At 41.7% G+C, this 26,162-nt stretch overlaps 1 protein-coding gene across 4 annotated transcripts in view; it reads right to left on the reverse strand.

The window, feature by feature from the left end:
* Window positions 1-709: 709 nt before the first annotated feature.
* Window positions 710-26,162, reverse strand: part of PLA2G7 (phospholipase A2 group VII) — a 40,715-nt gene continuing 15,262 nt past the window's right edge. For 3 of the 4 annotated variants that reach the window (XM_033096454.1, XM_033096434.1, XM_033096443.1), the window contains exons 2-12: window positions 22,210-22,346; window positions 13,138-13,259; window positions 12,549-12,693; window positions 10,984-11,077; window positions 8,760-8,828; window positions 8,090-8,216; window positions 7,085-7,192; window positions 5,628-5,719; window positions 4,266-4,436; window positions 1,695-1,843; window positions 710-1,242 (exon numbers count right to left, since the gene is read on the reverse strand). In XM_033096454.1, coding sequence (XP_032952345.1) covers window positions 1,154-1,242; window positions 1,695-1,843; window positions 4,266-4,436; window positions 5,628-5,719; window positions 7,085-7,192; window positions 8,090-8,216; window positions 8,760-8,828; window positions 10,984-11,077; window positions 12,549-12,693; window positions 13,138-13,259; window positions 22,210-22,312 — 1,269 coding nt within the window. In that variant the 5' untranslated portion in view covers window positions 22,313-22,346 and the 3' untranslated portion in view covers window positions 710-1,153. The remainder of the gene's footprint in view (window positions 1,243-1,694; window positions 1,844-4,265; window positions 4,437-5,627; window positions 5,720-7,084; window positions 7,193-8,089; window positions 8,217-8,759; window positions 8,829-10,983; window positions 11,078-12,548; window positions 12,694-13,137; window positions 13,260-22,209; window positions 22,347-26,162) is intronic. The other variant, XM_033096463.1, reaches the window with a different exon arrangement.

Consider the following 26,162-nt stretch of genomic DNA (forward strand, 5'->3'; position numbering starts at 1 on the left):
GCACCTTTTTTTTAGTACCGTGTTTCGCCAAAAATAAGACCTAGCCGGACAATCAGGTCTAAAGTCTTTTGGAGCAAAAATTAATATAAGATGTGGTCTTATTTTACTATAATATAATGTCGGGTCTTATATAATATATAATATAATATAATAAAATATAATATAATATAATATAATATAATATAATATAATATAATATAATACCAGGTCTTATATTAATTTTTGCTCCAAAAGACACATTAGAGCTGATTGTCCGGCTAGGTCTTATTTTTGGGGAAACACGGTAAGTAGAACCCACCAGAGATAAACCATTAAAGTAAATTTACCAACTTTCTTTCATCTGTTATTCTGCTATCTTTGCCTTGTCTCCAATATTCTTACCCTTGTTCACTCCCCATCTACCATGTCTCCCGAACATAAGACCTCACCAGAAAATAAGCCCTAGCATGATTTTTCAGGGTGACATTCCCTGAACCTAAGCCCTAATGCGTCTTTTGGAGCACAAATTAATATAAGATCTGGTCTGATTTTCGGGAAACACGGTAGTCGTCATATTCAAATTGTATAGTATCACTAATTATGTGTAAAGCAATGACTTTATTATCTGCTTGATCCAGTTTTTCTTAACATAACCAGAAGTAAAGGGCAGTGCTGCCAAATTCTACTGAGAATGCCATGTTGTGAAAACTCAATTCTACGGCTCATAATAGAAAAGAGAGGCAAGAAAATCTGTTTTTATTGCATTTTTAGGGAGTATTATGCTATTGCAACATGTTTTCATTGGCATCATGCCTATTTTAATATCCTTGTTCATTAAAGAAATGTAAAAACAGTTATCAACTTGAGCACTACAAAAGGATAATTTTAGGAAAAGTAAAATTTAGGCTGGTATGAATTTTATACAGCAGTTTACATTTGAAGGAAAAATACGTTAATCGAAGCTTCAATCACTAGTATGGTATAGCCTAAATGTTTTAATATGAGTGCATTGGGAAAATACATTAAAATCACACATGTGCGTGTACACACACACACACACACACACACACACACACTTTGAGACCGTTTTAAAATAAGACTTTGGGGGAAAAAAAGACTTTTAATCTAAATTCTGTTTCTCTGTTCCTGTAGAGTTCTGTAGATTGCCATGTTGCTAGGCTGTGTCAATGTTGGTCCCTGGAATAAGATTTTCATCTTTCCCTTCAATCAAATCATTCCACTGATCAAAATCTTTCTGAAGTTCTGTAAAATAGAAATGTTAATGAACATTCAACTTTTGAGCGCACTAAACAGTGGAGTGCCACGAGATGGCAGCATAACACCACACACTGTAGAGTTTGCGTCATGATCAGGGAAACCCGCTCTTCTCTGCGGAGCCGCGTGCAGCCAGGCCGCTTCAGCGGCTGCATCTTAATGCGAGATGGGTTTGAGGCCCTGTGCTGACAGGGTCCTCAGCATGGAGGTCCACCTCAAGCTTCACGGAAAGACGTTCGTTAGCTTTCATAAGCCGACTTACCATGTGGTATGCAACACAGCAAAATTAAATTGCTCAAATATTTGGTTTCAAACTGATTTACTGCTATGTCAAATTGTAAACCACTGGAGACTTGTTAAAATGGGACTAAGGCTGTGTTAGGATAGTTGTGTCCTGAGCATCATCTGGTGTGTATCACGAAAGAATATCAGTTTCTTACCTAAATGCTTCTGTAAGAATGCCAGTGAAGCTTTGTTGCTAAGATCAATAGCTACCTTCGAATCTATTGTTCCTTGTAAGCTAAACATAAGTCCAATAATTTTGCCAGTTGCAAAAGTGAAGTCAGCAAAATTCTGATGGACTGAACCCCTGAAAGATAAATGAGACATTTCACAAATCACATTGCTTGATCAAATTACTTTTGTAGTTAGGGTGCAGGAAAGATACTAGCCTGGATGACTTATTTACCAATAACCAAAGAAACAAAACTTATTGACTTGATCTCCTTAGTATGAATTTGAGGGTCACAGACTATTGAGGTAGGGATCCTACCATACCTACGCATCTTTCCTTCTAGAGAAACAATTCCAAGATTCCTGTCTTGCTTGGCATCTTGTCTTGTAGAAGAAATGATTCCAGCTTTTTAGAGGATTAGGATACTTGCAATTTGAGTAGATGGAATGTGTTATATGTTGGAGGGACGCTGAACTCAGAGCCAGAATCCTGCTCCCTTACCACTACCACTTAACTTTTGATATCTATTTGATGATAATCAAAAACACTTTAGATTTTAGCCTTGGATTAAGTAGGTTAAAAACAAAACACAACACTTCTTGTATTATTTAAACTGTAAGCACCTTACAAACACCACTATACTGCACTTTAAATTCACCAACAGCCTACCGTCGAATAGAATGGCCTTTTTTAGTGCTCATTTTCTATCACTTCTGGGACATTTGACACGTGATTTTCTTGCATGTTTTTCCTCTTTGTTTCCTTGATATTTGCACCTTCACCTCGTTTCCTCCACTCTGTTCTTTACTAGCTCTTCGCCTAAATGTAGGCCGTTCTCAAGGTTCTACTCGCAAACCAATTCTTTTCTCACTTTGTGGCCTCATCTACTCCAAAGGTTTTCCTCTATAATATCCAAAGTCTATGCCTTTCCAATTTGTGGCCAGACATCTCTAAACCAGACTTCCCAGTCTCAAAAAATCCCAAGGGTTAAAACACATCTTCTCAGCCCCACTTGGTACACATTTTCCCTTTTCACTTTGCGGCTGCCTATCAGCAAACTGACATCCTTTTTGTTATCTACACTCAAAACAGAGCCAGACGCATCAAGAAGGTAGGCACAGGGTGGTGAGAGAGCTGAGAGCAGAAGCCTGGATGCTGCCAACAGTAGGGGACTGGCCTGAGGAGAAAGAGAGGGTGGGGGAGAAAGGGCGGGAGCAGCCTAATGACAAGAGAAGCAGGAAAGAGTAGGGCTGTGGTATCCACAGAAGTAGGGATAGTCAACAATATGAAATGGATGCAGAGAGAAAGGGTGACCCTGCAGACAGGCTGCTGGGCTTTTTATGCGCTCAGTAGGACCAGCTTCAGCACAGTGGTGGGGGTTCAGGAAGCTAGACCACAGGAGTCAAGAAAATGGAAGTAAGGACATGAAATATTAAATACAAGCTATTCTTTCAAGGTTTCTAGCAGAGAAGAGAAGAAAAAGATAGCGTGAGAGCCTAGTAGGAAGTAGGGTGGAGGAAAGGTTAGGTGCTCTATACTGTTTCTCTTCTAGAATTGGACTTGCATATACAAATACGCTATATTGAAGTCCTTACCTTATCTAGACCTTTCCTTGCCATCTATCTAAGCTCTCTCGATCCTTCAAGACCCAGTTGTACTCCCATCTCTTCCAAGCAGCCTTTTCTGACCATCTCTGTTGGAAAAGACCCCCTCCATTCTCTGATCCTGTAGTGTTTATTACCTATACTGTATGTATTTCTTTCCTGCCTGTCTCTTTTTTTCTCCTAAATCAGGGGTGTCCAAACTTTTTTCAACGTTTTTTACCAAGGGCCATATGTGGTAAAAAACACAAACAGCCGGGCCACTCACTCGAGGTGAAGTACGTATTGCCTCACCTGGTTTATTTAAGTAAACTAAATATATTTTTGGAATTTGCTGCAGGCCAATTAAAAACGGATTGTGGGCCGCAGTTGGCCTGCGGGGCGCAGTTTGGACACCCCTGTTCTAAATAAACCAGGTATCAGGTAGGAGAGGGGTGAGCTCTCCCTCTTTGTAACATCTTATTGTGAGCTGAAAACCCTATTGGCATTTTCTTTTCACGTCCATGATATAAGCATATTGCCGACAAAGGGGGACCCCATTATAGTTTGGGGGAATTCATAAATTCATATTCTTTCCAAATAGGTAAATACATTGCAGGTCTCAACAAATGATCTGACTTTTTTTCCTAAAGAATTCCTCATCCAGCTTGCTGATGGAATGCTCCCTCCTACCCCAGCCCCCAAAATGTGTAACCTGACCTTAGGCTTACGTAACAATAGCACATTTCCTGTACAGATTTTAATTATCACTATATGAGTGTCACATAGTAATTTGCATTTTAAAAGCAGTGAGCCTAAATGCACGTGGAGCCTCAGATGTTCTAAGGTTCTCCCTTACTGAAAATCAAAACAACAAACTTAACAATACTTTAATGGCCACCCCATGATATCTGTTGATGTTTATCCACATTTTAAGTTTCTGTTTCAGATGAAATAAATCAGTTCCTGCCACTTACTTGATTGTAATCATTTTCCTTTCTTTACCAGGTGAGTCGCATTTTTTCATTTTTATGATATTAGCAGGATTTTGGAACCGTTCAGAGTTGATAAAAAAAAGGGGCTGAGAAAAATCGGAGAGTACTTCTTCAGCCAGTGGAAGCATCCATGCGTCCAGGGCAATACCACACCTGCAGGTGTTGACAATGATAAAAGAAGGCTGGTTACACACTGGCCGACACGCAGGACTTTGTAATGATGCTGAGATTAACGGCCAGACCCACAGTGGTTTGTTATGGTTATTTCCCTGGCATTACACTTCATGTGAGAAGGGGATATGATTAGCTTTATAAGGTAGCGGACTTGGAGTTATATAATCACTTCCTTTAGGAGGCATTTAGGAATTGTGACCTTTGGAACAATCTACTACTGCCTTTAAAATTTTATTCATTTTTTTGTTACATTATTTTCAAAACAAATTTTTTTAAAAAGTCGTAATTTCTTCAAAATTGTGGGGTGTCTGAGAAAATTCAGTACATGCACTATTGCCCCTGTGTTTCCAGGCCTTCTGGACGCTCCATTGTCTATTTATTATACCTTTTTTAGAGTAACGATTAGACCCATTGCTTTGTATCTAGAGGTGGGTGCTTCAGCTGAGAAAGTGTCTGGGCATTGAAGAAAAACATATGGGGCATATTACTTGAAAATGGAACCAGTTTTCTTTTTAAAAGATGTATCTTGACCTCTTAGACAGTCGTGTTTTATGTGCTAAATGAATGAAAGAAGAGAATTCCCTTATATTGAAACAGACTTTAAGAAATGTGAGATGAAGTTTCACAGATGACCCTGTCCCTTCCCGAAAGGGTGACCCTACATGATCTCCTCAGTCTGGGAGGAAGGGGTTCAAGAAAGAAAATGTTTCTACAAGTTAGAAGACTGGTCCCGACTCCCACCCAAATAACTATGTAATTTCAGACCTCACTCCAAATTAAAGATGAAAAAAAAAATTAATTAAAAATACCCTGCCAATTGGGGAAGTGTAGACTATAAGGTAGCGATATTCTGATCACAATCATTATGTCACAGATAAAATGTGTATGTAAAGATAAATCTCCAAGTGAAAATGTTAAGTTCTCAAACAGATAAATAAGAATGATGAGGGAAAATCTATAGGGGTGGGGAGAGTATTTAATAGCAGTAAAAGTAGGTGGTTTCTGCCTGGGAAAATTCCCAGAGAGTACTTCATGGAGGCAAAAGAACAGACTTGTAAGTCACACAGGATCCCTTCCTCCCTAAGAATTTAATAAACTTCTATCTCACACGGTTATCACTCCACCTCTTCCAATAAATTACTCTTCTCTGTCTTTACCTCATTCTCTTACCTGAATCTCTGGTCATCGTTAAGAGCCTGAATAACTGTGGCTCCACCAAAAGAATGTCCCATTATTGCTATTTTATTGCTATCGATAGAGTCCTGTGTGAAAAAGCAGGGTATGAATTCGTAACCATCTCACAGGTTGTCAGAAGAATAAACTGAATGATTTTGTGAATCATACAATTATTATTCAATTGATGGGCATGGTTACGTACCTTGATTTCTTATAAAAGAAATGCACACATATGCAAATATACATATACATAATCCACACACATATATATGTGTATACAAACACACAATATATTTTATACACACGCGCGCGCGCGCACACACGGTGCCCAAAAAACGTACACACATTTTAAGAAAGGAAAAAGCTATTAAAATTGTAATACAATGAATGACACCAGCATTCCTCTGAGTAACGCTATCTTTTGAGCAAACATCATACTACACATTGCTACTGTAATTCAATTCAACTTCGAAAAGTAATACATAGATAACATCTCTTAGAATGTGTACATTTTTTTGGCACCCCCGGTTTATGTATGTTAAGCGTTTGTAAAAGTTCAGAAGTGGATTAATGGTCGTCCTAATCATCCACACTTAACACAGCAGCATCGGTGCTAACTTCTCCGTCTCCCCACTCCATATTTATTGGTTTGTTCATTCCGTGAGTATTTACTGAGTACCTGCTCTGTGCCAGGCATTGTAGTTCATTTTCAGTGAGCTCACAGTCTACTAGAGAAGAGAGAGACACAGATGCATGACGTGGATACAATAGAAAGGTACCAAGAAGTAGACATAATAGAAGCTAACCCAGACCAGGGCTGAGCAGTGGGGTCCACGAAAGCTTTTCTTGGAGGAGGGGATGCCTGAATTGAGTTGAAAATTAAGCAGAACTTAGCGAGGAGAGTGTATCAGGCCAAGAGGACATGTACAAAGACATGGAGACAGGAGAGAGAGTGGCTGGTTGGGGAACAACAAATGCTTCACCATGTCTGGAGAATGGACCATCGTCTTATACTCAAACTGAAGTACTTCTGGTTCCCTCTCTTCCCTGTATTCCACCATCCACATCCATTTTTTAGTCTTTGTTTATGTGGTCTACTGGTCTGATATTCTACCTCCCCTCCCAACATTTTATCCAAAACTTCTGACCAACTTTCTGGGATCAAGCTCAAAAACATGCAGAAGCCTCCCAAGAATTACAATACTTTCACTGGAGGTATTAAGTTGAACCCTACGAAATTGACATTTTTGTAGACTGTTGTCAATTTTATATAAAGTTCAATCTAATACATTCCTCATTGCTGTAATACTTGACCTGTAATTTTTTTTGCAGCCCTTGATCATGCTGTACCTTGTATGACAGCAGAAAAGCAGACAATAAAAAACAAGAAAGAACTACAGGACAAGGGAAAAAGGCTTTTTTTTTTTTTTTTTTTTTTTTTTTTAGCTCACCTTCAGTTGTTCTATATCAAACTCTACATCCAATACATTGTCCGTTTCATGGTCAACGCCAAGTATCAAATCGAGAGCTTGGGAACACTCCTTTGCTCTTAGCTGTACCTGATATGGTTATTGGGAGAAGGAAATGACAAAGTTAACAGCTACAACACCTCCTTTTAAAGTTTGTGTAGAGCTTGCAGGTAGGAAAAACGATTGGTTGCTTTTAATCTGGAAATGTCTAAGCAGTTAGTGATTAGGAAACAACCTGGCATCATGACACAGTCCCCAGCTTTGCAGGTTGCTAAAGCTTGGTCCAAACCCCAGCTCTGTCGCTTCTCCACAGGATGACCGTGGAAGACTTACTTAACTTCTCTGGGCTTCCGTTTATTGTACAGCAATGCCTACTTCCGTGAGATGGGGGTGGGATTACAGGCAATAACGCAGGTAAAGCACCCACTTGAAAGCTTGGCACAGGGTGGAAGCCAGTGTGCTTTATTTCACTTACTCTTCCCCAGAGCCCTGTGTGAAGGATACTGTTATTATTCAGTATTTTGTAACAGAGAAAACATGGAAGCAAAACAAAGAGAGTAAGTAACTCGTCCAGGACCGCCCACTACAAAGCGATGGCGCCAGGATTCACACGTAGAAAGTTGGATCCCAAGGCCTGGACTCTTAATACTATCTCCTCCTCTCTGAAAAGTAGTCTTTTCTTATATTACCTGTGGCAGCGGGGAGGGGGATCGCTGAATGTATTTTGATATTTTAAAATTCTAATGCAAAAGAATTCTGTATCTTCACTGTCATCTCCCAGAATTTTTGTCTTTGTTTTCTACTGTGACCCAAACTTTTCACTGAGGGACTTTTATTACTCAGAGAATCTTCTGACAGACCTTTTGGGAATGGGACGTAAGAGAGTGAGGCGCACAGCTTGCCCTGTGTGACGTTAAATTAGCAAATGTCATCATTTTGCGTATGCTTTTTAGTGATCGTGTCGCCTCTACTCTTAGCGCATTGTACCTGCTCATTTCGTAGAGGCACTTCCTCCTCCCCAGGTTTTAGAGTTTTAAGATAGAGCCACGTCTTTTCCCCTCTTTCTGCAGCAGATTGGTCGTCGTAGTAGTAAGTCGCAGAGGCGGATCTATCTCTACAACACAAACAGAGTCAGTCACTTAGGCTTTCTCATCTACCCTTAATCCTCACCCCCATCCTTGACGCAGCCTCACTCGGATCTTTCTGACTGTCTTTTCTGCTTCCACACTGCCTTTTTTGTTTTCAAATCAGAGAGGCCCCAAGGGACTTCTAAGGCGAAAACCACTGTGAGTCAACGAAACCCATTACACCCTCACAATTCTGGGAGGCCAGTGTTGAAAACTCACTCCTGGAATTAAATCCTAGCACTGTCACTTACTAGCTGGGAGGCTTCGGGCAAAGTACTCTTTCTCAGTTTCATTTTCCTCCTCTTTAAAACAGTGGTAATGGTATCCCCTTCACAGGGTTGTTATAAAGATTAAATGATGGTGTGCGAATATGACACATAAAAACACTCTAGAAACGCTAGCTTTTTAAAAAAAAAATTCTCGAGTCTCCTTGTTTTTCCTCCTCATGTAATCATTGTTGACAATCCAATCAACAGTTTTTATAAGCCTTTAGGAAAAGTGAGAGCCCAGCTACACACCAAGTGACATACCTGTGTTCTACGACAGCAACAATAAACCCATGAGATGCCAGGTCCATGCCAATAGCAGAATAAATTGTCCTTCAAAACAAAAAAAGGGAGGCATTCAACTATCAGTCATAGTTACAAGGAGAGGTTCACTAATGAACTGGGCCCTGGGGTAAAGCAGAGAGCTGTGGTTCTCAAAGGAGGGGAGGGGGACAGTTTTGCCCCTCAGGGAGAGATATGACAATGTCTGGAGGCCTTTTCATTATCAGGAGTTGGGAAAGGGTGCTACTGATATCTAGTGGGTAGGGGTCCGCTGCTAAACCATACAATGCACAGGACTACCCAACACGAAATTATCCAATCCAAAACATCAATATTACCAAGGCCGAGAAACCCTGGAGCACTGATTACATGAATACAGACGGTGGCCAAAAAATGCATACACATTTTAAGAAAGGAAAAAAACTGTATTAAAATTGTAATACTCAATATATACCGATAACAAAACATGAATACAAATCACGTTTGACTTCTGCAATTACAAGAGGTGCTCAAAGTGGTTACCATCAGTGTAATATTAACACACTGTTTTTTTATTTCTTAAAATGCGTGTACATTCTTAAAATGTGTATACATATATTGCCTTCAAGAGCCCTGGGTTTTAATCGTGACTCTGCCACTTACCAGCTCCATGACTTTAGGTAACTACTGAATTTTTGTCCTTCACCTGTATGTATAATGAGGCTAATAAAGCCTCTGCTTTAGGAGAGTTGAAGGTTCTGATAAGATAATGTACATAGGAAGGCAGTACAGTGCGGGGCTTAAGAGAACAGGACCTGCAGTCTGACCGCACGTTTGAATCCTGACTCCCACTGATTAGGTGTCTACCTTGGATAAGTGACCTATGTTACCTCTGCCTTGGTTTATTTATCTGTAGATGGGTGATGCTGTGACAATATGGTACCTAGTGAGATTATTGTAAGGATTAAGTAGGTTAATACCTTTTCAGTACTGATACTATGTCTAAAAACAGGGGCGTTACTGAACCCATGTTAGCTGTTGTTTAAATGATTGGACAGGGAAAGATGGTTAAAAAATCATGTGCTAAGCGACTACATTTGTAACCCCCTTCCAGGTTTTCATTTTGCACAATCTTCTCATGTCATGCATTCAGTAGAAAATGTCCAGAGTACAAAGGAAGTAGGTAGGAACTATGTCTTCTACTCCTAAAGATGCAGGACCTACTCAGTAAGGGAAAATCATCTAGTGAGGGATCGGCGAACCTTTTCTGGAAAAGGCCAGAGAGTAAATGTGTCCAATTCTGCAGGCCATACATTATTTGTCACAACAACTCAACTCTGCTGTTGTAGCACAAAAGTAGCCATAGACAGTGTGAAAAGCAAATGAGTATGGCTGTGTGCCAGTATAACACTAGGTACAGAAGTAGGCAGCAGGCCAGATGTGGCCCTGGAATTCTAATCGGCCAGCCACTGGTCTAGTAGAAATCAAATAACTAGGTAGACTACAATTAAAGAACTGAAGATAATGTCTTATCACAGATGCTATCCAATTTCCTAGCTAAAAGCCACCTTTTCTTTTCTGAAAGTCTTATCATCCCCCCTGAGGTGGAAGACAGGGAGGAGGCAGTTGTGAAGACAGAAGAAGTGGAGAGGGTGTGGCGGTCATGAAAATGTGCCATTCAGATACCAAGTCATAGAGACTGTCATTGGCCAAAGCCCCCACTCAGCTCCTGCCCCTCTCATCCATGACCACATACATGTAAGCCAAGCTCCCTACAGGTTACAGCCAGGGACCGGACACAGTGTGCGTGCCACGCAGGCCCATTGCTGTGAGATGCAGGACGCCTCTCATGAGCAACTTGGGGTCAAGCATCCCTTCCATTGGCCTGACGCAATATTTCTTAGAACTGTGTTGCAGTCTGATACTTTTCATACCCAGTCCTTCTCTGTTTCTCATTTTGAGAGTGTAAATATTATAATATAGAAGGACAACAGTCAGAAATGCAACAACCTCTCTTCTTTGTTGTGAGGCTAGTCTCCATGAACTGGAAGGAGGAAAAACAGGGCTAGGACTAAAGGATAGATCACACCCAACTCTTGAGGAACCCCAACTCCTCCAGGACAAACGCCAGCATGACACTCCACAATCTGTTATTCCTTTTTTGGGAGAAAACGCATTCAGTCATTAATCCCTAGAGGCTGACACTGTTCAACCACTCAAACTTTACCTGAATGCTCCAAGACCGTGAGAAAAAACAATTAGTGGATATTTTTCACCGGTCCTCAGAGGGGAATTCCAGCTTATAGGAATTGTCATTGATCCTAGTCAGAAATGGAAGAATATAATTAGTGTTTTCTCTGATTGAATGTTGCTGGTTAATTTAAGCCTACATCTCGTTAGTATAAAATCCCAACCCATGGAATCTATATTTTTATGCGTTAATAGCGTATTCATAAAAAAGTCTCTTACTAAATACCTACCGACCAAAGACCCGAACCATGTGTTGTTTTCCGAAGACCATAGGATCATTCATTAATTATCAGTTCTCCCGGCCAGCTCTGAACTTAACACGAGACCTCTTTATATGTACAGGTGTATTGGGGAAGGCTATTTCTCATTACCAATCCCAGGTTTTGGCAACACTTAAAAGGGAATGTTCCGAAACCAAACTACCAGTAAAGCTCAGGAACACTGCAACCGAGAGTCTTCGAACTGGAGGTTCCTCTCTTTCTAACCAGATCAAGAGAAAGGTGGAGAGACCGCTGACTTCATATTCAGGTGTAACTTTGGATACAGTTCTGCCACTTACTAGCTATTGACCTCGGGCAAGTTAAGAGAACTCTATGCTTCAGATTACTTTTCTGTAAAACGAAGGAAATGATCATCTATTTCATAGGGCTTTTGTGAGAATTACATTTAAGTAGGTAACATGTAAACTACCTATCCAGTCACATAGTACAAGGCACAAAAAATGGAAGGTACTGTCTTTTCTTCCATTACTTCTCAATTCTTACTGTTGTTATTATCATCATCAATTATTTGTGTTTCATTTTCTCATCTATACAATGGAGACATGATCATGAAGATTGAATGTGATGATTGGTACGGGAGTGATTTATAAGTTATTCGATCACCATAAAGATGTGTAGTTATAATATTTTCATAATTTCTATGATAAGTGGTTTTTCAGAAAACTCCAAGGACATGTTTAAAATAAATGCCAAAAGCTGTCAGTAGTTTTGAGGGGGGAATCTAAAGCTATAGTTAACACCAGCCCAACAGTAGTGTCTGGTTAAACAGATAAGGAGGAAAAGTCTATCTTAGTGAAATGTAGACAAATTGAATGATGACTGCACACCAGATTGTCTAAGGGCGAGAAGCTAGTCCCTTAGAGGTGGGTGATGGGAATGAGATAGATTCTCCTCATGTATCCTGAGTAAGAAATAAGCATCAGCCCAGCTGCTACTCTCACCACATCATTGCTCCCTCACAGTACATAAGAAGAAAAACTAAAGACCAGTCATTGTCAGATGTTACAGCCAGTCTGAAAGTCTGTTACTTTCATTCCCTCCCTCCATCCCATTATATTCAGAATGTACAAAACAAGAATGCTTGATTCGCTGATAGTTTACCTGGCCTTTGGCCTTTTAAGAAATATGTACTTTCTTTGTCATCTTAGGAGAAGTTCAGACAAGAAAATCTACTTTGGTCTTTCACGGCCTGAAACTCTTGCTGTTTCCAAGGCTTTCTTATAGTCTAGAGCCTACAAAGTGGGATCAGCAGAAATCTTACCAAATAATGAGTGCAAAATTTTGCCCTTAAGCCAGCCTGTTCCAAGAAATTTACTAAGACCAAAAAAATACTCTTTGTTTGGGATCCAAATGGTTTCAGAGAGCTCATCACCTTGGCATGGATAATACAAACGCAAGAAGGTACTCTGCAGAGAAAAGAAATCAATGCATGTTTAGTGAAGTTGCTTCTCAAACGGATTCCAACAGCTGTTTTGCCTATTTAATTAGTGGGGACCCAAATACCTCTGTTGTTCATGGAGAGGTCCAGAGACTTTTACAGATGCTGTCATAATTGAACGCAGTCGAAAGAGAAGAGAAATAGTACAATAATACTCTTTCTGAGTGAAAAGAAAGTTTGAGCGGTGTGGTTTCATCCATTAAGGAAGGGAAAAATGGAGTTTATAAGTCAAGTTAATCAGATGACAGCAATGGATTGGGGAATGACAACTAGCAAAAGGCTTCCTATGAAACAACGCAAATGGCAAAATGAGCCATTCTGAAGGGAGGGCAGGGTCAAGTTTCAAAACCTCTAGTGAGCCATGGCAACAATTAATATTACAACATAAGGATAAGTGGCATCAAAGCATTACCTTATCAGTGTATTTAAACATCAAGTCTGTACAACTGACGGAATAAGGTCCATTTCCTTTGGGGATTCTAGTTTGGTTAAACTTTGCAGCAGCCATCAGAGCTTGTAATTTACTGATCAGTGCTGAAAAACAGGTAAATATTATCTCACTTGTCATGCACTACTCCCAGACTTTATTATGCAAATAAATTCCAAGGGAATCAAGTTTCTATCCATAGTTTCTGGCCTCCTTCATCTCTTTCCTAACTAGTAAAAGACACAAGTAATTATTGAGGGCCTGCTCTATGCAAAGTACCGTGTGGGGAGAAGGATGGAGGTACCCACAGCCCTTCATCAAGACACTTAGGAAGGGCACCTCCTAATACTTATAGCCTTGCCCTTACCTTCTGCTCCAATCCAGAGCATATTAAAGGCCACTTCCCAAATCTGTTTTTCCTAAACATAGACTTTGTCTCACATTTCTGATGTGCCCTTACAACTTCCCATTGGGTATCTCTACCTGATGTCCTTCCATAGGAACAAGAAAGACAGTGGTCCAAAATGAAACTAAATAACCATCCATCACCCCTACCCCTTCCTCATTCTCCAGCCACAGAGACTGCAACCCCAGAATTTCCTATCTTGTGTATCCCAAATCAGAAACCTGGGGATCATCTTACTCTCCTACCTCTTTCTCACTAACTCCTTAAATTCAACTAAGTCTCAATTTGTCATATTTGTTTTCCATTTAGGATTCTCTCTCCAATATACCCACGACCCTCAGGCTCACTCACTCATTTGTACCTTCACTGTCTCTTGACTAGACAGTTGCTATCTCTCCTAACTGTTCTATTTCTCTTGGATCTTGGCCTTTTCAAATGCATCATTCACCCAGCTCCTGGAGTGATTTAAAATACAAATGTCACCAGGCAATTCTTCTTACAACCCTTCAATGGCTTCCTATCATCAGGTGGTCTCTCATAAAGGGGGGAGCGTGTTGGAATCTTTTTGGGAGGCAGCTTGTAGGTGGTATTTGGATCTACACATGCCTTCCCAAGCTATTTCCACTGCTACTTGAGGCACAATTGTGGCCCATCCTTCCAGTGTTCTGGGTTTGAAACGTGTTCATAGGCACACAAGCTAAATCCCAAATTCCTGGGCACTGTAAGAAAGACCCTCCGTGACCTGGAGGTCCATTGTCTCATACTCTTCTCCTGCTTTTTCCCTTCCATGTGCTCCACCGCTCCGGAGCTATCCACTCGGCTGTTTGATGCCTCTGCACCTTTGTCCATGTTATTCCCTGTCGTGGCAAATTCCTATTCAACCTTTAACATCTTGATTATATCAAGTCTTCTCTGAAGCCTTCCCTGATCCCCTAGACGTAATCATTTTACCCTTAGTATTAAATCAATTCCCTGTATATATTTTCATCATTCTTCCTGTCATCTTACAATAAAATTACGTGTTTACACACTGTCTCCCACGGTAGGCTCTTTCTTAAGAGCTGTGTCTGTCTTTGTATCCTCAGATCTTAATACAATGTCTGGCACATAGTCAGTGCTCAATAAATACTTTTCAAAATAAGCTGAACAGTTTTTCACTGCCACTGGTCTCTCATTTCCATCAAATGCTTTATGGTATACATCCTTTTTTTAAAAAAAAAAGATTTTAATAAAAGTATAGCTAGCATACAATACATATGAGTTTGGGTATACACAGTAGTTATTCAACCATAGACCTAAAGAAGTGATCACCATGATAAGTCCAGCAGCCATCTGACACTGTACCACGCTATCACAATATTATTGACTATATTCCCCATGCTGTACATTACATCCTCATGACTTATTTGTTTTATACCTGGAAATTTGGACCTCTTATTCTCCTTCACCATACCCCCCTTTTCAATTTTTAAATTACATTTGACATTCAATATTATTTTATATTAACTTCAGGTGTACAGCATAGTAGTTAGACATTTATATAATTTAACAATTGATCTTCCTAACTAGTCTAATACCCAACTGGCACTATACATAGTTATTACTGTATCATTGGCTATATTCCCTATGCGTTACTTTACAACCCCAAGACTCTTTTGTAACTATCAATTTGTACTTCTTAATCCCTTCACCTTTTTCACCCTGTCCCCTAACCTTCCCCATCTATCACTCCACAAATCTATACCCATCTGACACCATACATAGTTATTACAATATTATTGACTATATTCCTTATGCTATACCCTACATCGCCATAACTAATTTGTAACAACAAATTTGTACTTTTTAATAACTTTCCCTTTTTCATTCACCCCCCAAGCCCCTTCCCATCTAGCAACCATCAAAATGTTTTCTGTATCTATGAGTTTGTTTCTGTTTTGTTCGTTAATTTTGTTCTTTAGATTCCACATACAAGTGAAATAACATTGCATCTGTCTTTCTCTGTCTGACACTCCACTCAGCATAATATCTTCCAGGTCCATTCATGCTGCTGCAGATGGTGAGAACACATTCCCTTCCCTGGCCAAGCAATATTCCATTGTATATACATAACACTTCTTCTTTATCCATTCATCCATTGATGGACACCCAGGCTGCCTCCACATCTTGGCCATTGTAAACAATGCTGCAATGAACATATGGATGCAGAGCGTTTGGGTTTCTTAGGGTAAATATCCAGAAGTGGGATTGCTGGGTCTTTCTTTGTCTCTTCCTATAGCCTTAGTTTTAAAGTCTATTTTGTCTGGTATAAGTATTGTTAATCCAGCTTTTTTGTTGTTGTTTGTTTCCATTTTTTAAAATAACTTTTTCCATCCCTTTACTTTCAGTCTCTGTGTGTCTTCAAATCTGAAGTGAGTCTCTTGTAGGCATAGGTAAGGGTTTTGTTTTCTTATCCATTGAGTCTCCATATATCTTTTGATTGGAGCATTTAATCCATTTACACTGAAAATAATTGTTAAGAGATATGTAGCTATTGCCATTTTATTATTCATAGTTTTCATCTTTTTTTTTTTTTCCATCTTAAAGAGGTCCCTCTAACATTCTTTGTAACACTGGTTTAGTGGTGATGATGAACTCCTTTAGCTTTTTCTTTCAAAGCTCTTTATCTCTCCATTCACTTTCAATGTTAGCCTTGTTGGGTAGAGTACCCTTGGTTGTAGGTCCTTGTTTTTCATCACATTTAACATTTTGTGCCAATCCCTTCTGTCCTGCAAATTTTCTATTGAGAAATCAGCTGACAAACTTATGGGAGCTCCCTTATAAATTACTAGTTGGCTTTCACTTACTACTTTTAGGATTCTCTCTTTGTCTTTAACCTTTGCCAGTTTAATTATAATGTGTCTAGGTTTGGGCCTGTTTAGGTTCATCCTGTTGAGGACTCTGCGCTTCCTGGACTTGTATGTTTATTTCCTTCACCAGGTTAGGAAAGTTTTCAGTCATTATTTCTTCAAATAGGTTCTCAATCCCTTGCATTCTCTCTTCTCCTTCTGGTACCTCTATGATGCAAATGTTGTTACCTTTCATGTTGTCCCAGAGGTGTCTTAAACTGTCCTCATTTTTTGGATTCTTTTTTCTTTTTGCTGTTCTGATTGGGTGTTTTCTGCTACCTTGTCTTCCAAATCGCTGATTCGATCCTCTGCTTCATCTAGTCTGCTGGTGATTCCTTCTAGTGCATTCTTCATTTCAGTTACTCTATTCTTCACTTCTGACAGGTTCTTCTTTATGGTTTCTATGTCCTTTTTCATGCTTGCTATCTCTTTGTTGAAGTTCTCACTAAGTTCCTGGAGCATCCTTATAACCATTGTATTGAACTCTGTCTCTGGTAGGTTGCTTGCCTTCATTTTGTTTAGTTCTTTTTCTGGAGTTTGCGCCTGTTCTTTCATTTGGGACATAGTTCTTTGTTTCCTCATTTTGGCTGTCTCTCTGTGTTTGTTTCTATGTATTAGATAGATCTTCTATGTCTCCCAATCTTGGCCTTATATAGTAGGCATGCTTTGGGGCCTTGGCACAGTCTCCCCAGTCACCTGCACCAGTTGCTCCAGGAGGGTCCCTGGTATAGGACTGTGTGTGCTATAGTTGAGCCTTGATTGCTATTGGCACATCAGTGGGTGGCATTGGCCCTCAGGCTGAGTGGCTGTGGGGTTTGGCCACATCTACAGCTTACAGGCTGCTTTGTGGGGGGCTTACCTCACTGAGGAGCATTTGTCCCAGAGTGCTCTAGTGCCTGTTGAGACCACCCTGTGAGTATGCCGCTTATGGGCTAATTGAGTGGTACTCTGCTATAGTCTGAAGCCAACCTCTAAGTATGTTGGTTCTGGGGCCTCTTGAGAGGGGCTCCCATGCAGGCCCAGTTCACCCACTGCCTGTGACCAGCCGTGGACTACCTGGTAGGAGCTACAAAGCTATCCACAGTTGTTTGCTGCCTGTGCTGAACTTGGAGACACATGGAAGAGGCCATACTGTAAACTGAAAACATCTGCCACCAGCACCAGACCTGGGGTAGCTCCACAAAATGCCAGGACACCCTGAGGCCTGCTGCCACCTGCCAGCTCCTTTAAGGTTCAGCCACTGATAAAGCCTCGTGCCGTACGTGATTTGGGTGAGGCAGGGTCTCACGGAGTCACTAGAGTGGGAAGAGTTGTGGTCACCATGTTAATGTAGACTCTGGTTTGGTGCCAGTGCTGAGCCTAGAGCTACTCAGCAAAAGTCTCAGAGCGCACCAAAGGCAGCTGCTGCCCACCTGGGGCCTGTAGACTCCAACAGTTTTCCAAGGAAGAGTGCATTGTGGACATGGATGGCTGCTTGCCAGAAAGTGCTTCCAGTTGGGCAAATTGGGTGGGGCGGGGTCCCAGGGAGTCAGCAGGGTGAAGCAGTGAAGCTCAATAGGCCAATCAGATTCTGATTTGGCCAGAGGGGGAGACTCAACACAGGAAAGATGGCGCCCATCAGCCAGCTGCATAGAAGACCCCTTCATAGGGAAAATTCCGACTATCTTCCCACCCTCGCAGTGAAGCTACACATCCCAGTGCGCCCCCGTGTGCCTGTGATGCCCCCCGAGTCACCGTCTTTCTGCTGCAGCCCAAGGTAAGTGCCTGCGAGCGAGTGAGTCTGTACCTGTCCTTTTAAGAGGATGTCTGGGTTTCCTGCAGCCTTTCATCCCACCTAGATGGTCGGAATCCTCACTGCTTTTCACAGGCAGGTATTATGGGAGCTTTTCTTCCTGGCACCAGTACTCTGGGCTGGGGAGCCTTGTGTGAGGCTGGGGACATTTGCTCCTCTGGAGGGAACCACCATGGTTGGGATATCCCTCCTGATTATCAATCTCCACACAGAGGTTTGGGGCCCCTCCCATTTTGCATCTCTGCTCCTCTTACCAGTCTCGACGTGGCTTTTTCTTTATATTTTTAGTTGTAGGAGTTCTGTTCATCTAGACTTCAGATGGTTCTCCAGGTTGATTGGTCTATAACTTAGTTGTAATTTCAGTGTGTTCATAGAAGGAAACAGGCAAACCATTTATCTACTCTGCCATCTTGGATTTCCCATTCATGGTATACATTCTTTTACCCACCCACTCTTGAAACTTTCTCTCCCTCTCGTGTCAAAACCCTTCAACACACCTGCAATTTCATCTCTCCTGTCTCCTTCTTTCTAAACCCCAATCAAGTCCATATTTAATTTCAAGATGGTGAGTCCAAATATCAGTATATCCAGACTTTTACTTTTCTAGATTCGACTTGCCCACTACTTTCCCCGTTGGACTGCGAGTAGACTACTCTGCTAGAAAGACACTTTCATGCTTTCCATCACATTCTGCCTCTGCCATAAGACACCTAGAACTATGTTAAGTATGGTACTTGCATTGATATTATAAGGCATCACCCAGAAAGATTTTGAGTCATAAGAAGAACCCCCTTTATGTCCTCCACATTGGTGACATGTGTGAAGCACCTGCCGGTGATGAGCCTTTCAACACATAAGGTCTTGCTACTCAAAGTTGATCCATGGACCAGTATCACTGGTATCACCTGGGAACTTGGAAATGCAGGATCTCAGGCCTCACCACAATTCTACTGAACCAGAAAAGGTATGCCTATTAAAGTTTAAGAAGCATTGGGCTAAGGTAGGAGGCCACCTGGCCTGACACATGAGTCAGCAATTCACAGGCATATGGTAGGAGGTAGTTCCAAGGAAAGCAGGAGGTGAGATGAATAGACCCTGCGTCTTAGAACCAGGTGATCCTATTTTGGTTTCCAACTGTACCTCTTCTAAGCTATGACACTCTGGTCTAGGTACTTTACTCCCCTCTCTTATCCTTATGTGAAAAGTGGGGATGAAAGCACTTGACCAGCCTGTAGGACAGTTGTTAGGACGCTGTGATACATATGTCAAACACCAAACACAGAACACAACATATAAGAGAGAGACAACTGATATAATCTGTCCCTTATCTGGAGTTAGTTAACTCTGGCTACCCAAATAGTATATGAGCCCTTAAAGGAGTTTTAGCTAACCTAAGCTAAGCCATACCATTTTCCCTTCAGTCAGATTCAAAATCCAAGGCATTTCCTTAGAGATTGAAAAAAAAAGAAAAAGAAAAAGAAAAACATAACATTACCTCTAAGGCTAACATGTTAGGGTCTGTTTTGAAATAGAAATGGCTATTTTTCTCCCATTTAAGACTGTCTACAGAGCCATGCTTCCTGGTCAAGTCCAGAGGACAGCAGAGTAGGCCATGCCTGCCTTTCCTTCTGTGAGGAGCAGCCTGTGTTCTGCTGTGCCCCTTCCCACAGGTGGGCATGGTGTGACTGTGCAGGGATTGAAGGGGAGGACTGGTTCACAGAGTTTGGTGAGGAGCCCAGAGAACCCACATCTGCCTTGGAGACAATACGTCTGGAATTGGAAGTTCAGTTCTAGAGCCATGGGAAGGTTCCAAGTTGGATGAGTTTCCCCTTGTGAGAATTCAATTCCACCTGTGCTCTGGGAACCTTTTCCAATAATCTAGGCAGGTCCTGGTTCTCAAACATCTGCTCTACCGAAAAGCCTCCTCACTCAGCATTCAGTTCAAGGTAAAGCTATAGACCTGCCTATTCCAGCACAACTGACCCCTGAGAAGGTCTTAAGAAACTTCAGGCTGGCCCAGGTTTAGGTCTACAGGACCCTGTGGCCAACCAGTGCCAGGGGTGCTGAAGAAAAGGCTCAGCTAATGCAGTCATGGTCCTGGATTTCCTGTTCTCTAACTATCTATCTGGATTCATAGTGAAGGAAGAAGTGGCGGGAGTCTTGTTAGGTTGAATGACCACTCTCTAGATGATAAAATTTTGTGGTTCAACACTTACGTCCCTTGCTAGTTTTCTTCAACTTTATTTTCATAAAAGCATCGGAACCCTTGGTATGTTGTTAATCCTATTACATATTTCTAAAGGAATTCTTTTGTCAAGTATTTCTGGTATTTATTCCTGGGTTTGGAGATGGACTGTATTCAGGCTAGGAACATTACATTCTCTTATATGGCTTTACGTCCTCCATTAGCAAATAGGATATCTGTAATCTATATTTATAAACCTTTTACATGCATAACCATATTTTCTATGTATTCATTTAGTAAGAAGAATGTAAGGAATCATCTTTTATTTTAATCTTTTATTCAATAAACTGTTTCTAATAATTAAAAAATATTTATGCATTTATTTTTGAGCATTTAGAATGGGTGGGGCATTGGACTTAATGCTGGAACTACAAAAATGAATAAAGCAGTGTCCCTGTCTGCAAGTTTCTCCAGTCCAATGGTAGCTTTCCAATGATTTTCATATATGAAGGGATATAAAACATGTTTTGAAATTCCCACCCTCTACCAATTAAAAAAATGCATGATGTTAACGCTTCCTAGGTGATAATTTGCTCTTCATGTAAGAAATTCCGTGATGCAAATCCATGGAAAAGGAATGGGAAAATTACTTTAATTAGTCTGCAAGCTCCTTGAACTTGACTACAAACTCTTTGGCTTAATAACCAGTATATCAATGATGACTCAGATTCCTGGTTAAGTGTTGTTGAATTGATGGACCTGTAAGATATTGTGCAATTTCCTGTGCAGATGTAGATATAAGATAGAATTCCTCTGCTACTGATGCATTCATTTCCCCAACTGCGAAGTAGGGTGAAATTCATAAGGTATTGGGTTATGAAAGGTCTTTTGTAAATATTACAGTAATGAGTCACCCATCAAGCCTGAATAACTAGATCCAGAGGGACCATATCTATCCAGGTGCACAGTTCTGTGGGTATAGACGTATGACACCATTCAGAAGCCACCTGCACTGTTCACCTGAGGAGAATGGGTAGAGAAGTTCATGAATCACAGCCCTTTGGGACTGGCAGGAATTCGCAAAGCTCCAGAAGCAATCTCTCTGCAATACAGGTGACACTAGATATATCTGTTTCTAGATGGCTGTCCCACTCTGGCCATTCTTCCTGGGCTTGTCTACGCATTCTTCTCCTCTCCTTCTCTCCCACCATAGGTAAGAAAGAGCAAGGGATGCAGTCATTTCTCATCTGGAGTTCTTTAGCCCCTACTTGTCCCTGCTTCTCCCTGTCACTAGATAGAAAAGATTATTTCCCTCTGCCTCCCAGACCCTAAATTGCCACCTTCTCACATCACGCCTACCAGGACGACAACTGTTGAGCAAGACAGCTGCCTCTCCTTCACCTTCGTGGAAGCAGGTTTTGAGGTTGCTTCTGGGGGGAAGTCTAGGGGAGTTGTGTTACTGTGTTTGAGTGGGAGTGGGTTCAAGCCGTGAGGGAGAGAAGGGGCATCGAGGAAGTTCTGCATGACGACTGCAACCTGAGCTTCTAGCTTGTCTGGTTCTGTCCTGCAGTCATGACATTGAAGAAGGCAGGTGGTGCTTCTTTGGGTTCCGTTGGAATGAGGAGAAAGTGAGGCCCTGTCCCCTTTCCCCAGGAGAATAAAGGGCCTCTGTGAGCATCTCCCTGATAGAACTAGCTGAGGCGTCCGTACATGCAACTATTCTGAGGCCACTTTGAATCTGGCTACAGGTCAGTTGCTCAAGCCCTTGAACAAATACACCTCTTACCTGATGGTTCAATGTGGGCAACAGGGTCTTGCCAGTCAAAAGGATGAACCAGAGGGAGGCAGCTGCAAAGGCTGAGAAGCACATGCAATGTGGGCGGCCGCATCTTGGAAGCTGAGCAGCGGTTTCAGCTTAACGCTCTTCAAGGCAGATTATTAAAAGAAGAAAGAAAACAAAAAAACATGCAATAAAGAGGACTTAAACAATCTGACAAATCAGCGCTGTTAGAGACTAGTAACACGATTTTATATATTATAAGGAAAGAAGACATTTGGAAAGAATGGAACGTGCATTTTTCTGGCAGTCACTAGGCTGGCCCACTCCTTGGAAAGCTGGTGTTTAGAGCACAGAAACACTTTTAGGCCGTTACATTAGGCTTTTGGTAACTAGTTCTCTAACTTTGTAACAATCTAGTGTGGTTACAAAGAAGAGCATCAAAATATAATAATTATAACAATTAGATATCATAATCATAATAAAATCCATAGGCATGTTTAGCACATAGTAAACACTCAATAGTTTTGGCTCATATTTCCATCATAATTATAAAATGATCACAGTGCTACAGCTGTGGTTGTTTTTGGCGTTGGGTTGACGATGTTGTATTTTTTCGGTGAGCTCTATAATCCTACTACACTGAGGCTTCCCACAGGCAGAGGTCAGGTCTTTATGGGTATTTATTAGGCAAATATTACATACCCTCTGCTAGACAACAGTTGTGGAAATACTGGAAAATTTGACATATCCCTGCTTTACAGAGCTTGAAATGGGGTATCTGAGAACAAGACTAGCGTATATAACACAAGAAGGTGGACAATAGCAGAGACATTTAAAAAATTCTTAAACGATAAGGTACAAATTCTCAGGACAACAGGAATTCAGAGGAGATAAGGCTGTAGAAGATCAACTCATATCACACAGGTAATAAAAATCCAGATAGGTAGCTAGGAAAATCGTCCCTGGAGCTCTAACCTTCCTGGGCTACTTGGAGAATGACTGTATGCGTATTTGGAGCGAAACGCTCCAAAGGCTTTTTTCTAAAAATCCTTGGAAACTGCAGAGTATTGTGTATGAATTGAGGGAAATAGCTACTGAGTGTCCCAAATAAGCAGTAAAAGAAGCTGCACTAAAAGTCAGGCTGTATGCTTGCCAGCTTCCACCACTGCCCCTCTGTTACACTGTCACTGCTTACTTTTCATCAGATAACATCATCCACAGAGAGTATTTACAAGGTCAAGAGCAGAGGGCTTTAGAAAATCCCACCCCTTACGCTTACAGCCTATGACTACATAAGGGGAATGTCATTCAGCCCATTTGGAAAATCACCGGGGATGAATATGAAGGAAAAAAAAGGAAGACAAAGTGAAATACATAAGATCAACAGCAATATTTTAGGAACATGGAACATGGCACTGACGCAAAGAAGGTTAGCTTGCCCACAACTACTTGGTATTCATCCGATCTTCCCTCTCCATAACCTCAGGAAGAATTAGAGACAGCCAATTGCTGGCAGGGCCTCCTCCAGTCCTCCAAGCAGGACTGGAGTGCTCTGCCCTCCCCATGTTTCCTACCAGACCAGTGCTAGGGCCATCACCTTCGGTTCTCAGAGCACAGCAAGGCAGAATCAAGGCCAGGGGAAATGCATGCTCGAGTTTCCAACCTGACCTCGTACAAGCTGCAAAAGCTCTTGGGGGACCTTTGAAGATACGGAGTCTTGAGCCCCACCCCAGACTTCCTGACTCATGAATCTTCAGAAGGCAGGCCTGGACATCTGCATGCTGGCTACCTAGGGATTCTGACACAGCCAACCCCAGCATATAGTGTTTGGAAACTGCTACAGTTTTTCATCATGCTATCATCTGTGCTATCTGATGTCATCCTCAGAGTAATAATCCTCTCAATGGTTTGATGACTGGCTGACTCAGTCACTCATTCATTTGTTCATGCTTTCATTTACTCAATATTAAGAGTGCCTATGTATCAGTCCCTATGTTTAGGATAATACGATTTTTAAAATAGGTGTGATTTTTGTCTTCAAAATCCCCAGCAGGGAGAGACACCTCCAAATCATCACAGTGAAAGCTCTAACAGATCATTTACAAGATTTAGTGGAAATAAAGGTCTGGTGGGCATAAAAGAAAAGAAGTAAATTTTAGCACCTCCATCTTTCAGTTTGGGGGATGAAGACCAATGAAACATGGACAGGCTATGCAACTTGCCTGAGGTCATCCAGTGAGCCCCTGGCATGGGCAGGACTAGACGGCAGGTCTTCCGCCTTTGACCCCAGTGTACTAAGCGATAAAAGGACCCACACGGGATCCTTCGCCTCTCTCCCTTTCCCAATGCCACAAAATGCCCTGCCTTACCCTGTCGCCTCTGGTGTACTTTGTGGGATGGAAAGATATGCCGGGACTGTCCTCAGCTGATGGCAAAGTTTCCCTGAAGTCAGGAAAGGAGGTCTCTTCTGGGCCTGGCTCCTCAAGAGCACCAAAGGAGAAGGCACTTCCCACCTCAGGAAGCAGAGGCTCACCTCACCTGTCGGGGTACAGTCAGGCCATGGACCCCCAACAACACAGAAGGCTGCCTCGTCCTTGCTCTGGCAGCTTCCTGCAAACTCCTCCACTCCCACACTTGTCATCCTCTAGTGAGATTGTTTACAGAATTGCTTCACCTCGTAGCCGGTGAGCTCCTCCAGGGCAGGGAGTGGCCTCATTTGTCTTCTTATTACTCCGTAACACAGGGCTCAACATATCATAAGCACTAGTAAATGATTCTGGAAGGAGGATGAAGGAGTTTGTCTTCCTGTTAGTATGGGCTACCTTCAGGTAGGTCAGAAACCATTCCCGGATGATTTCACACCAGGCTGTGATTTCTCAATATGCCTACAAGCCACTGAAGTGGGTAGAGGTGAATTGCTTGGGCTTTAGTGCCCTAGACAGAGCCCAGCTGCTTGGAATCCGCAGCCTTGCCACCAGCAGTGTGACCTCCTGCAAACTATGGAAAGTTTCAGTGCCTTAACTTCCTAACCTGTAAAATGGGGCTGAGGATGATAATACTACCCAGGGTTAAATGATAAATACATATGAAACAGTGTTTTTGAGTATAGCTTAATGCAAACACGAGCATGCTCATTTTGCATTCCTGGCACATACATATATAAATATGTAGCTGCTCAATACACGTTAACTAAATAAAAACTAAGGTGTCAATCAAGACTTTGAAATAGGAACAGGAAGACTTCTTGTTTGCTGATTGAAGTCAATCAGCAGTGACTTGTCGGTCATCACCCCCTTTGTCCACAGGTGGTTCTGCTGACTAGAGCTTATGGGTTTCATTAAGGGTTCTAACTTTCCTAGGCACTATAATTCGCATTTCTCCTACATTTCTTGGGGAACTTCCTGTGCATTGCCCTTCTTCTCCTCTTCAGGCTGTCTGTACCCTGGTAATACCTGGGGCACCCCTTGTGGTTACCACCATGGCCTGCCTCCCAAAATTTATCAAATGTCCCACATTCTCAGCCCCTTACACTAGGCTTCTCAAGGGGCAGCTCCCTACTCTAACAAGCTGCCAAGAGGTACTGGGGTACTCATGAGACTTTCCTCATTAGCTTCCAAGTAACAGCCCTTTCTTTTAGCCAAGGACTCGTGGAGACATCTTATCAAAAGCCCCCAAAATTTACTCTAGGTGAAAGAATCCCATGCTATTGGGGAGAAATATGCTGGAGAAAAGACTTTTAATGTCCTCCAAATCAGACTCCAGAAGCAGAAATCCACTATGGTACCCCAGCACTGGCCGCCAAGCTGCAGATAAGACTGAGTGAGGTTGTGCTCTATCATAAATTAAGATCTTGTACAGTGATTCAGAGAATAGTTGGTGACATAACTTCTGTGTTTGAGGGAGGAGACAGATAATAGACAATACTGCAGTTGGGGCGGGGCGAGGACATCCGAGTTCTG

The sequence above is a fragment of the Rhinolophus ferrumequinum genome, chromosome 3 (assembly GCF_004115265.2).
Source record: "Rhinolophus ferrumequinum isolate MPI-CBG mRhiFer1 chromosome 3, mRhiFer1_v1.p, whole genome shotgun sequence".
Lineage (NCBI taxonomy): Eukaryota > Metazoa > Chordata > Mammalia > Chiroptera > Rhinolophidae > Rhinolophus > Rhinolophus ferrumequinum.